This window comes from Callithrix jacchus, chromosome 9 (genome assembly GCF_049354715.1).
Source record: "Callithrix jacchus isolate 240 chromosome 9, calJac240_pri, whole genome shotgun sequence".
NCBI lineage: Eukaryota > Metazoa > Chordata > Mammalia > Primates > Cebidae > Callithrix > Callithrix jacchus.
The window spans coordinates 105,435,091-105,449,401 of NC_133510.1; the positions used below are offsets into that span (position 1 = coordinate 105,435,091).

Below are 14,311 nucleotides of genomic sequence, written 5' to 3' on the forward strand. Positions count from 1 at the left end.
TGTGTTTTAGAGGCAGAGAATAGTGTGTCTTTTTTGCCTATTTCATAATTTTTATTCTTTTTTTTTATACTTGCCACTGTCTTTCTTTGGGCTTTCTAGGGCATTACATTTTTCTTTTCCGTTTTCTCCATGTTTCTTAGCCACATTCTCTAACAGGTTACTTCTATTTCCATCACATTATTATCTAGCTCCAGCAGGCCCACTTTTCTTCATTTCCTTGATTGCATTTTCTGCTTTTCTTTCTTGGTGTCTGCTCCTCTCTCATCATCCTTGCCTCTGTCTGCTTAGTCCTCCTGTCCTCCATTTTTCTTTTTTGCCTCTGCATTCAGCATTTCTACTTCCAATCTCCCTCCTCTGCTCTTCCTTCTTTCCTCTGATTTGCAGACTTGCTTCTGTCCCTTCCTTCTGTTCCCCCCCTGGATGTGTCTTTGGCTCACCTTTCCTTCTCCTCTGAGACTTTGTGTTCTTGTTGGTAGATGGGGGCTGATACTGTAAATATCACAAAAATAATTGCATTGAGAACAAGTGGTTCCCATTGCGTCCCTGAAAACAGAGGTTTTGAAAGAGCTCAGAATGCCCAGTCTCCATATGATGCAGGAGACAGCACTGGCACTGCAGAGGGGTCTAGACCTCAGCCACAAGACTCAGCATTCCAGAACTTTGGGACTCATCTCTTGATACCTACTCCCTCCACAGTTAGAAACCAAGAGGCACTGGGTCACCTGGGAAGAGAAAGAATAAACCTGCCTTCACCCCAGCAAACCCACTTTCCTGCCACATTCACCTAAAAGTCTTTTCTGAGATCCTTGCCTCCTGACTGATCAGTGGCTTCTGCATTCTTGGTGTGTTGCGGCTTGCCCGGTCCCCTTCCATCCTGCAGAGGGGCTCCCTGGGGTCACATCTCTAATAAGCCACTATGGTCCTCTTCCAGCCTCAGCTGAGGTTTAGGACCAGGAAGCAGAAAGGTGTCATTGTGAACTTCTTGATCTCTCATGTTGTGCTTTTGTACAATATTATTTGTTCTAGCTCCAAAGATTAAAACCACATGTTGGCCTTCCTTTTTTCAACAGAGTCCCCAGGAAGACTTAAACAAGAGCTAATTTTTTCCTTACTCTACTTCCTTGCTTTCTCTTTTTCCTCCTTTACCTTCTCTTCAGTTCTTATTCTTTCTACTTAATGGCTAAAATTTTAGTTAATTCATTATATTCATTTGTTCATTCACTCAACAAAAATTGATCAAGTGACTCAATGTGCATCAGATGTTTCATGTACTTCTGATGGCATAGATGGTACCTCTGAGGTTTGTTTACAGTCTAGCTCTTAGAAAATAATGCCTGCAGATTTTGATCATTACAAACTTCTAGGCATTCTTTCTTTCTTTCTTTTTTTTTTGAGATGGAGTTTCGCTCTTGTTATCCAGGCTGGAGTGCAATGGCGCGATCTTGGCTCACCACAACCTCCGCCTCCTGGGTTCAGGCAATTCTCCTCCCTCAGCCTCCTGAGTAGCTGGGACTACAGGCACGCACCACCATGCCCAGCTAATTTTTTGTATTTTTATTAGAGACGGGGTTTTACCATGTTGACTAGGATGGTCTCAATCTCTTAACCTCGTGATCCACCTGCCATGGCCTCCCAAAGTGCTGGGATTACAGGTGTGAGCCACCGCGCCCAGCCCACTTCTAGGCATTCTTATAGCCAAACAGAAATTTTTATTTTTAATTTTTCTTGTTTAATTATGTTTGCTTCTGAATGTGAATTTTGAGTAGTTCCCATTAGCCTTTTTCTTCTTTGCAAGATTACAGAAATTGAAAGGTTACAAGCTCTGTTATTAAGTAAAATTATGACAGACATTAATGATGGTCCAACAATTACTTTATGCAGGCATTTGAAAAGCATCTCAAAGTATATGCATTAACTGCTTAACTCTGACAACAGACTGATGTGGTAGATATTATTATTATCCAAATGTTACTGATGAAACTGAGGCTTGGATACGTTACATTATTTGGCAAGGGCTCTCAGTTGGTGTGTGGGGAAGCCAGGACTTCACTTTTGTCTGATACCAAAGCCCATGTTTGTTTAGCCACTTTTTGTAACTTCTTCCAATCTTCACATCAACCATAGCTGTGGAAGGGGAAATTTGCAATGCAGAGTGACCAAAGAGATGGGGATGTAATCCATCCCTTTGGTGCGAATGGAGCTTTTTTTGACCTGTAAGCCAGGGGTCTATGGGTCAGAATTACAGCTTGGCCCACTCACATGCACAAAAGAGAGACCACTTGAGGATGGTTTGATCCCACCCAGGTGGGCTTACCTTCTGGGTCTTGGGCATGTCAGTGTGGCGCTGGGCACGGGCAGAGCGGGCTGACTTGACAGGCTTGAGGGGTGCGCAGTACATCTCCAGTCTCCTCAGATCACAGCTCCGGAAGCAGCACTCATTCACGATGCCTGTCTGAGGCACCCTCCGACTGCTGGAGCCATACCCAGTGGGCTTGTCTGTACAAATCAGAGTGGCCTCATGTTAGGGTGGAATCTGCTTTCTTCAGTCTTCACCCAGCTCTTGCCTCTCCCCACATCTAGTTAACCTACATATTCTGCAATGTCTCAACCTCTTCTCAGAACATCCCCAGTGATTCCTGACCCCATGGATCTTTCTGGATTCCAGTATGTCTCCTGGATTCTGTACCACACTCAGCACTAACTCATTCTCCACACTGTTTGTGGTAATTCTTCCCAAGCTTGGCAACCTGTGTAGGCAAGGATCTTGTCTATGACCAATCCTGGTCTTGTCTTATATATTGGGTTCCGAGGATGACAGAAATATTTAACGAAAACCATGCATTATTTTCTTAATCTTGCTGGCAACTCCACATTGTTTTTATAAGCAGAACAGCTAAAATGTTTGCCTTTTTGTTTAACTGCTTTGAGTGTAAAGTCAGGGTGAACACCAAAGGGGTTTTAAGTTTGGAGAGGACTCCTCATTTTACTAATGTGAAAACTGAGACTCAGAGATGGCAAAGACTTGCTCAAGGTCATTCATGCAGCAAATCGTGGAGTCAAGATGCAAACTCAGATCTACTTGCTGCAAAGTTCAAGTGCCTCATGGAGCCGAGAGGAGCTGTTGTGTGACTCTGGACAAGTCACTAAGCTCTCTGGGCCTCAGTTTGCCCATTTATATAATGGAGTTAATATTATCATCCTTGTAGGAATTGTTTGAGTATTAAATGAAATCATGTATGAATAATGCATAGCCAGCTTTCTCCAAGTACCGTTTCCAGGGTCCTATGTGGTCTGTGGAGAAGCAGGGTCACTATTGACTGTGTGCAGAAGTCTTGGGACTTGAAATTAATTACAATACCAATCTAATAGGGCTCCCTCTCTTATCACCCCAAGAGACCAGAACAATGAATTCTGTTTCTTATAGAGTAACTACCGAACTGAAACAATGAACAAAATGTCCATCTTTCCTGTGATTCTGCTCTAGCTCTGGCAAGTGCAGAGGTCCAGAACCTTGCTTTCTCTTCTCTTCCTTTATCTCTCCTTATCTTCTCCACTGATTCTGAGGCTTTATGAAAGAAAATTTATAAATTACGGGCACAGAAGAATCCAATTAATCAATCTGACACGTATTCAATCTTAATTCTTGACAGAAGAAAACATTACATTTTAAATCACAAGTCTATGTTTGTGTAATAATGACACCATTACATGAGGATAGGATTTTGAAAGTCAGAATCCTCACGTATTTTGCACTCCCTCATTGGGAGAGATCAGGCCCATGGTAATGGCCTGCTACCAAACTAGCTTGGCTGCCTCCCTGCTGGAAGGGCCAGGATTCATGGCATCCTCTAAGAACCCAAATGCTTTCCTGATGCTTGGCACAGGACCCTAGCGGCTGCTTCCTCCCGTAAGGCAGGTTTATTATCATTCTTAGGACAGCTGGAGGTAGTAACTCAGTGAGGGTTCATTTGTGGTCTTTCTGGGCGGGGTCTGCTGCTCAGCTCTCAGAGCAGATTCTGTGGGCTCCTGATGGCTGTGGGGTTTGGGAGGGATAGGGCCCTGGCCAGCCATGCCTCAGCAGGTCCCCTGAGCAATGTAAACAATGTTTTTTGTTTTTTTTTTTTTAGTTTTTATAATCTTTTCCTGGAACCATAAATTAGAGGAAAGACACAAATGGGCTTACATGGTCCTTTGTAATCCACAAAGGACTTCTACATACTTTTTGCTAAGTGGCTAGCCAGTAAAGCACAGCTGATACCCTTTGGCTCCTCTCTTGGGGGTGGGAAGGAAGGAAAAGGTAACTTGACCTATTTTGTGATCATTGTACCTTTTGTCCATTACATGTAATGATTGCTCTTTGTTGAAACTATAAATTTCTTAATGAGGTGTAATTGGGATTCATTTGTTGATTATGAAATAGTAACTTGATGTTTCGGGGTGGGCTGGTAGGAGGAGCTCCAGAAACTTTCAAAGTTAGCCAACCCAGAAACAACTGATTTCAGAATTCATGCTTAGGTTTGAAGACAGACAAGGACAGGCTTTGGGATTCCAAGACCTATTTAGTATTTCCCTTTCAAGCTTCTCTAACTTAATTCTGCGGGAGCCCCTTGCCTGATATAGGGGGAAGACACCAACCTTCATCTTGGGATGGCAGAGATCATTTCTAAGATTGCATAGTCTCTTTTTGGTGACTATAAACAACCACAAAACTCACCACATGTCTATTTCCTCTCGGAAAATAGAAAGTCATCATCATCACAGCAAAAAATAACTGGACATGCTGGGCATTTGGCTTATCACCTTGCTTAAATGAGCTCAGAGTTTGACATGGCCCAGTCAAACTCTAAGCTCATCTAAACTCTGAGCTCATGCTTTTTAGTCTATAGATCGATGAATTTAGGTACAAAGAATTTTAGGACTTTTTTGCAATGTTCCATAGAGAAAGCTATCTCATGTCTACATTTGTTAAAATATTGTTGAAATAGTGGCATACAGACTTAAATTTTGCTGTAAATATAATTGCCAATTATCTCTGGTTACCACAATCCAGAGAGATGTTTTTCTTTGTCTACTCATAATGTCTAGAATGGACTCATTGTACATCATTGGAAATACATGAATATAACAAGTGTTTACCTATTGCCTTTTGAAGTTTAATTCATCTTTTGAAGTGCCCTATAAGCTTGATTTTTTTCTGGCTCTACATCAAAATATTTAACAAACAAAAATCTAATTTCTCACCAAAGGTAATTGCTGCTGTGGTCTACAACTAGAATTCTGATACAATGTAATTTATCAGAAAGGTAATAAACAATTTGCTTCAGTATTTGATATTTTCCTATTTGAGATATTTTTTAATGACTTGTAAATTATAACTAAAGTCATTTCAATTAACATTTAAATGAGATGGAACTAATTGTTCTATTTTTGCCTTGGGAAACTCTTCATTAGGGGCTATATAATTCTGCTCCATTGGGCAGAATCAGAGCTGGTAGGTGAATGAGAAGCCAATATTGGCTTAATATAAGAAAGAATTCCTAACAATTTGAATTTACAAGTGTTAGATATGGGACAGATTTCACTGAAAAGTAATGAACTCCTCATTGCAGGAATCAGTTAAGTAAAGGCTGTAATAAACATCTGTCAGAGATCCTAGCAGAAGATTCCTTTGTTGAACACAGTGGATAACTGCTATGGTCTTTTCTATTCTAAACATCCTATAACAAGTGAAGAGATAAAAAAGAAAACTGGGTTGGGCCCAATATTCAGTATGATTGGAAACTATTTCAAGAAAGGGGTTCAAATATATTCTAAATTAGAAGGTTAAAATTTGTTTTCTGTCTATTTGAAGTTGCCTAAGATGCTCAAAATACTTTTTAATTGTCCTTACTCAATGGTACAAAAAAACCAAAACAAAACAAAACAAAAAAACAGGTGCCTGGTATAGTCCCATCTATAGCAAGATGTGGTTCAAGAGTTCTGTTGTAGTGCCATGATGAAACATTCACGCACTTACTCAACTCTTAGAATGAATAGGCATGTATAACATTCCATTGAATATTTCTTGCTGACAGTCTTGACATTGAAAATTTACGTATTTATACATTTATTTTGTCAGTTTTGCTTCAAAGGTTTCACAGCACGTAGACCAAAGATTGCTTACCAGACAAGTTGGTCACCAGCTAACTTAGACTTTGACTCCTCCATTAGTAGACATAATGTTTAGTCATAATGTACTGCTGTATCTTAAAAGTTGGCCGACAGAATTCCAATGGTTAAACAGCTGGCTTCTATAACAACAGCATTTCCCTTTGAATAATGCGTGATTGGGGGAGTAATTCAATAATCTTCAGGGCAAACTTGCTAGTTATAAGGGTTTTGGGCAGAACTGTGGCATCATCAAAACCACACCAATTAGCTCAGTCTCATATTTTGTCATGAATGCAAGCAACTCACTCCCCTCCATCTCTGAAGGGAAATGTGTAATGCTAAGATTTAACTGGGGTCATCATTTCTAGAACAAAGGACTCTGATCATTCGTCACTGGTAAAAATGGTATTACCTCTACTGGTGCTGTAGAAGTTTGTGTTTCTTATATAGATTTCTGGAAAGCACTTGGAACAATGTATTTGCTTTTAATTTCCTTTGAAACTTCCCATCTTGCTTATTGAGAAAGTTTTGTTTTAACTATTTCAACTCTATCATTAGAAAGGAAAGACATTAATTTGAAGAGTCAGTATTTAATAAAAAATGCAAACTTTTCCAAGTTGGGATATACCTAGTTCTTAAGATATACATTTGCTATTCTTTGTGTTCTAAGGAACAAAGTTATTCTTTAGAAATTTGCGAACAGGAAGAGGTTCCAAAGTTGATCACTTTTGTTTTTTGAAAGGAGGAAAAAAAGAGGTAAGACAATTTAACTTGGATTTTAAGGTCTATTTCTAGGAAATGCTCAATTATGTGTCTGATAACACATACAAATAAAATTATTAGCTAAAAAGAAACAAATCTGCATTTCACTTAGATTAACTAAGGATTGATTATACAACCAAATATTACAGTTAAGATCTGAAGAATCTAGAAACTTAGGTTTTCACATCACTTATTTATTTTAGAACTCCAGACACATTGCCAATTTCAAATAACTCGGAATGGTTAGTTTTTAGGGCAAGATTTCCTCCTGAGCCACCTTATTTAATATAAATTCATTTAGTTTGCATTATTTTGCATGGGATACCAGTAGGGAAATTGTGTAAGATATGAATAATCTTAAAGTAGTCTTCATTTTAGCATTTTAATTATTATTTTCATTTGTGAAAAATGGAGAATATTTCCCAATATTTCCTACATATTTAATGGATTTATAAGGAATAATTGACTCCTTTCACAAATTTCTAATATAAGGAAAGTTGAGATTAGATTATTACCAAGACCCCAATGTAATACATTGAATGATTGATATTTTCAGAGTTCATTGGATTTGCATTCACTTAAAAACCTTTTGACAGTCAATATTTTGCCTTTAAAATGTTTTCCATTGAAATCACAACTTGAATTAAGGCAACTATTGAGTTATACATTGCGATGTGCTTAGTAAAGATAAGGAAAGAAGCTTTTACTGCTGTCAACTGGCCATATGTTTGTACATTTAGAATAACATGAGTATGTACACACATATACTTAAACATGTATTAGGGAATTCAGTGAATTACTGTCATATCAAAGCTGCTGTAAAACACTTTGAAACTAGAATGTTTAAAAGAGATTTTCTAATATATCTATTGCCTGGCTTATACTTTGCTAGGAGACCCTGTACATTTCTGCTTTTCTGTGAAAGGATCTTTCCACGTCAGATTGACCTTTGGCATCTGTAGAAGTGGAACACTGAGAAAATGTTCTCTTTTCTATGAACTGCATGTCATAAACTTTTCTTGAAAACCTATCAAATGTAGGCATCGATTTCACTTTTGGCCTGTGTTAATTTTTAATTGCCAGTGTTTGCTGGTCTCACTACCTCTCAATTGGACAAGGTCATCTTTTCTAGGAATTATGGCCCTCTGTGACCTGCCCCCTCCCTCACAACTCAGCAACTCTTTCTTAGCTACTAAATTCCCATAACCCAAAAGACCAAAGTCTTCTCTTACCCAATCAAGTCAATGGTTTTTTTTCTCTGAGTCTAAAAAGAATGAAGCAGAGTTCTATGGGGCTGCCCCTTTATTGAGAGCCTCCCTTCTTTTGGAGCAGGTGTGAAAAGAGTGCTATTCAGCTCACCTTGGTTTCCAAGGCCAGGGAGCTAAAACACAAGTCCTAGGGGCAATAACAGCGAGAGATTCAAAGCAGAAACATTACTGTTTTAGGACTCTTTGGAGAAGTGAACAGACAGAGTGGAAAGCAAAATGATGTATTACTTTAGCCTGATACGATGCCCTGGAGAGTGAGCATCTTACCAGGATAGCACAACTTACTAGCTTAGGTCTGATTCCAGGGCTTGGAGGAGATAGATGTAGCCAACAAAATTATACTTTGGCAAGAGAAATGCTTTGCTGGACAGAAATGTTGTCCTAAGGGAATGGTTTGGTTTATCAATGTCTAAGGTGAAAAATAATCAAATGCCAAGAGGTCATTTTTATGTTTGAATAATTTCAGTGTTGTTTGCTATAAAAGTTAGCCACCATTTTCTAGTTATATACTTTTTATTATTTAGAACATATTGTAGAATTTGAGTATGATCTGCCTGTGACATCTGTCATACCAATGACAGAAACAATATGTGAAGTGGTTAAAAGCACAGGTCTGGATTCTACCACGTTTTTACTGTTAGGTTTTGATTTGGCAAAGTACTCAATCTTCTAAGATTCAGGTCCGCATATATAAAATGGATATATAAGAGTATCTCCTAGGACTGGTATGAAGATTAAGTGAGAATGTACAGAAAGTGTTTTGCACAGTGTCTGGTGTCTGGTAATCTACATAAATGTTAGCTATTATTATTATGGTGTTGAATTGGCTAACCTAGCTAGTTGGACAGGTATCCTCTTCCTCCATTAGTCTTAAAAATGTATCCTTTCCAAAGTTTGGTGAAAGCAGATGGACTTTCTAGATACTGTTATTTACTAACGTAAATGAAAAACTGTGCTCTTGAAAGAATAACCAAACTTTGTGTTGTTTAGACTGCTCTGAATAGTTTTAATCTAGAAAAGACACTATGAGAATGAATCTTTCAATCAAGTCAAAGAAAACAGAGTCATATGGGTTTATCTTGGCCCCTTGTTACATTTGGTTTGTCCGAAATCATTCACTGGCTAAAATCATTGATTTAATATCAATGCTTCTAATTTGCAAACAATGCTGCAAGGCCTGGGATGAGTGTGGTGAAATACATGGTCAGAAATGGTTTCCCAATCACTTTCACCTAACGTGGTATTTCTCTCTGCTCTCTCCACTTTGTGCCTCATCTCATTCTGTTCTCTTCCTTTTTTATTTCTTCTCTCCTGCTGTTGACAGTCTTTTACATTCTTTTTATTCACTATGTACTTTTGAGCAAGGTTTGTGCCACTGTGGAGTTCATGACAGGCTAGGTATTAACATTTCATTTCCTCCCTGTAATGACTGAAAACCAGGGCTCCCTCTCCTGCCAGCCATGCTTTGGGAATAAGCAGTTACCCAGTATACAATGTCACCAGGCCTGCTTACTCACTACTCCATCTTAGATCCATGGCTGAATGAGATGAAAACAGACAGCCAGAGAAAGAATAAGAAGGGATGTTGAGAAATCACATACATGCGCCTCAGAATGAATCAGTCAAGTCAAATAAAACAGAGTCATATGGGTTTATCTTGGCCCCTTGTTACATTTGATTTGTCCTAAATCATCCTCTGGTTAAAATAATTGATTTAACATCAATGCTTCTAATTTCCAAACGTTTGAAAATTATTTATTTTATTTTATTTTCTTAGAAAGACTTTAAAAAACTAAGTGGAGACTGGCTCCAGCCTGGAGATTGTAGCCATGCCACCAGCATTATCTCCATACTTACATTCTGATTGTTATTTTACTCTTTCAGATGTGGGAAGAGAGACCTTGTAACAAAACATAAGGCATTTGTGATTAGAGGGTAACACCCTCTTTCTGGTGCCACAGAAAAATGAATCAGCCAAAGGGATATTAAAATACATTCTCTTTAGTTTTAGTTTCTCTCTAAAGTTTTTCCCTTCCTTCCTTCCTTCCTTCCTTCCTTCCTTCCTTCCTTCCTTCCTTCCTTCCTTCCTTCCTTCTTTCCTTCCTTCCTTCCTTCCTTTCTTCCTTTCTCTTTCTTTCTTCCTTCCTTCCTTCTGCCCTCCCCCACTTTCTCTCTTTCTTCTCTTTTTCTCTTTCTTCTCTCTTTCTCTCTTTCTCTCTTTCTCTCTCTCTTTCTTTCTTTCTTTCTTTCTTTCTTTCTTTCTTTCTTTCTTTCTTTCTCTTTCTTTCTTTCTTTCTTTCTTTCTTTCTTCTTTCTTTCCTCTCCCTCTCTCTGTCTCTCTCTCTCTTTTTCTTTCTCAACTTGGCACCTGCCTTCTGTTCTCAGGGGCCCTGTTCCCCATCATTCTCCTCACTCAGGGATCTGTTTTTTTGCTCAGGGCACATCTGGATATTGTCCCAGGGGTGGGAGTGACATGGTCAGGATGGCAGGTGAAGGGGTGGCGGCTGCCAGGGAAGTCTGGCGTGTCTGGAGGGAGAGCGTTGGAAGGTGGAGGCTCCTTAAAGAGAGGCATCTGGGCCTGCATCAGGGAGTAAACTGTTGGAAGACAGCCTCAACAGCAGCAGAAACAGCCCTTGGCACAGTTGCAGAGAAGGGAGCACCCAGAGTGAGCGACAGATTGAACACAGGAGAGAGGGAAGGAGGGAGGAGATGGTTTGGTGTTACATGATATAAATAACTGCACGGTGCAGACTCGAGTGCCAGTTGGGTTGTGTGTGATATCCCTTTCATGCTGGTGTATCAACAGTATTGTTCCTGGATTGAGAGGTCCTGGGGAATGTTTCTATAGCACCTAGCACAGTGCCATATGCAGAGAGGGAATAAAAACAAGGCAATATGGTACACTGAAAACAACATTGGATTACAGCTCCAAATACTTTGTGTGGATGCACAAGTCACCCAAATTCTCTGAGATTCAGTTTCTCATGTAAACAACCAGTATACTAGACAATTTCTAGAACCCTTCTAAAAAGATGACCCTAAATATTATCCAGATGGGCAGGCATTACCCACTTTCTAATCAAATATATATATCATATGACATATTAATGTTTCTAGCCAATAATCAGGGAGTATAGCAGCAAAGCGAAGTTTGAGGAGTAAATGGTAAACCAAGAGTTTCCTCTTTGTCAGATTTAATTTTGATTGTAAACAAGATTTGTAAGCTGAATTTAAAGAAAGCACAGATTGGTCTTGAGTTTGATGAAGGAAAGTGTCTAATTTGGGGTTGGGCTTGATTAGGGGAAAGAGACAAGCCCATTTATGGTGATTGCAGAGGCCAGCTTGAGGGAGGGCACAAAGAGCCCTTAAAGAGTCATTTGTTGGAGCTGTTGAAGTGGTGACAGAATCAAGCTACATTTTGAAAACTGGAGTCCTAAGGAAAGAGAGATGGCCCGCACTTCTGTGGACACTTAGAAATGAGAATTGGTGTGAGAAGAGTCTTTCTGGCAATCCTTTACTAGTAATCTTCACAAAGCTGCATCTTCATCAGGTAAACCAATGACTCCTTCTGCCCTCGGAGGACTGTTAATATTGTTGACCAGATTGCTTAATTTCCTAGTGTTCCAGATAGGCCAGTGTTTTATTTCACTAATTTCCTTGGTGTCTGTCAATGGTACATGAATTCTTTGTGTAATATTCACTTGTTTTCAGGTGGGAAAATGCATAGTTTCCTTGGAAATGCCTAGCTAAAACTACATGTTATGTAATCTCTGATAATATGAATGGGCTTCCAGACAGGACATCATCTACGCCACTGGTACCCAACAACTGCCCAGAGTATAAAATCAGAAGATAAAGATTAAACATAATTTTTCAAATGCCATCCTCTTTTTTCTGGTAAAATAAGTTACTGCTAATGTTAGTCAAATTTAAAAGTCTATACAAAGAGTGCTCAGGCATGTTGTGGCATTATTTTTTTCAAAATACTAAGCAAGTATGCAGACTGAGGCTGATTGGTTCATTTAGGGTGTGATTACATTATTTCAGGAAGTTTTATATAAAATCTGGACTCATCAGAGCATTATTTCTTTTCTTTCTGTAAAATTTTGCTGCTATTATTTATCTCCCTTTAATTCTTCGTATAGCATTGCTTAAACATGACCGTGAAACTTTAAGTAAGTGCATTCCTCAAATTATTGTATTTTAGAATGCCATGTATCTTTGGATATTACAGCAAACTGAAGGTCAACTGCAGAGGTTTCTTAGTAATCTTCTGGCCTTCACTGAGCCTGTTTTTAGCCATTGCACTCCTCTCAATCCCCGCTCCTCTGAAAACTATTTTTCTGAATTGAAGAAATGAACTGTGAATAAGGAGAAAGAAAGAGTGAGGTGTGGTTAAGTTACAGCTTGTCTCCAAGCTAAATCATGTTCTCATATTTATTCATCTGGGACCAACACCATGCCCACATTCCCAAACCTCTTTAAATGCCTTTTAACAAATATAATTATCCATCAAGAAAAAGCTCTGATTTATCTTACTGAATTCAGCAAAGAAGAATATTCTCAGCTTGTGATATTGGCTGGAGAAATCATACTCTTTTTTATTTTTATTTTTTCTCACATATTCAAACACACTGTGAACGGCCACATCACTCTGCTTTGGGATCCACTCTGAGGTAATGGCCTTCTGGCCAACCGCTCACTTCTGTGAATTTCCTTTCTGAGAACTAGAGGCTGTTGCCCCAGAAGTCATTTTCCAATTTATCACAGGACCTATCCACAGTTACAGAATTAGTTTGCCTCCTTGAGAAGACGCAATATGAGACCTAATGTGACACACAGCTGGGGAAGCTCCTTTGGTGCAGGGACACCAGGCCAGGATAACTGCTTGTGGGTCATTTTATTTCCCTGGACACTTGCCTTTTGTCTGCTCTCTTGGTCTCACATCTGAGTTTGAGAAAGCTGTGTGGAGGTATCACTTATGCCAATACTTAGGCATAAGTAACTCTGCCCCGCTCTAGCAGAAATGAGGCCCTAAGTTGAGGATTTCAACGTTCCTTTCTGATACACAGTCTTTCAACAGGGCAGCCTCCATTCTTTCTTCTCAGCCTTCTGGCCAAGTACCTGCTACTGTGTAATCCCATGGGAAGCCTCTTCCCCTTGGGAAAAAGGAGAATATCAAAGCCCTTTGACCTCTTGATGGGTATGGTCTTTGTAATCTCCTCTATGTTAACTGGAAGCCTATTTATATAAAAACCACGTTTAAAAACCTTTAGGCTAATGAATGAAATGACCTCAAGGTGTTGTAGCAGCTTCATAGAATAAGGATAGGTGAAAAGAAGTGAAACTTTTGACTCTGAGTAGTAAGAGTTCTGATAAGGCAATGTGGAGAGAGCAACACATACTCATAACTGAACTGTAAGTTCAAGCCATTGAAGATGACTTAAAGAAAATAATTTTAGTAAAAAGTGGGCTGCTGGTTCAGAAGTATTTTAATCTACTTCTAAAGACTTGCCAATTTATTTTTCTTCCAAACAACTGGCTCATCTTCTCCTCACCTCGCTTCCTTGCTGTGGTTCAGAAAGACTCTCTGGGAAAAGTCACTTGTGAAGGCCTAGCCTTCTCACGTCTTCTCATTGAGCCAGTGCTCCCATGGTCCACTGAGATCTGCCTTTGGCAGGCATTTCCCTCAGTTGGACTCTTAGCCACATAAATTCTTTGCATTTTTTCAGAACATCTGTGCCTTCTTTTGTCACATCTTTTTTCCTGGTACTCAACAGGCCACAAATCACCCTGTACTTCTCTTTCCAGGCTGCTGATGTCTTAATACTCTCTTTTCAAAACAAATTCCTCTCTTGTGTCTGGCTGTGGCTCTTGGCTCCCCAGCCTTCTCCTCTCCCCTATCTGGGTTAGTCATCTATGGCATCACCAAGGGGTCTCTTTTTCTTAGCCTTCTATCTGGCCTGAACTTTTGCATTTCTCTAAATGTCAGAGTTACTACACATACCACACTACCAGGCTTGAAGCTTAGTTAAGTTCCCTGATGTGATTCAAACACAGGAGTGCAGACAACACTTGCGTGCAAGCACGAACTCTTGAGAAGACTCAAACTTAGATGATACCAATTAGCA

At 39.4% G+C, this 14,311-nt stretch overlaps 1 protein-coding gene across 5 annotated transcripts in view; it reads right to left on the reverse strand.

The window, feature by feature from the left end:
• The window catches only part of IGF1 (insulin like growth factor 1), a 79,125-nt gene that overhangs the window by 17,847 nt on the left and 46,967 nt on the right, over nt 1-14,311 (reverse strand). For 3 of the 5 annotated variants that reach the window (XM_002752911.7, XM_009004493.5, XM_009004494.5), the window contains exon 3: nt 2,315-2,496. In XM_002752911.7, coding sequence (XP_002752957.2) covers nt 2,315-2,496 — 182 coding nt within the window. Of the gene's footprint in view, nt 1-184; nt 490-2,314; nt 2,497-14,311 lie in introns of those variants that run through there. The other 2 variants (XM_054238791.2, XM_009004495.5) reach the window with 2 other exon arrangements.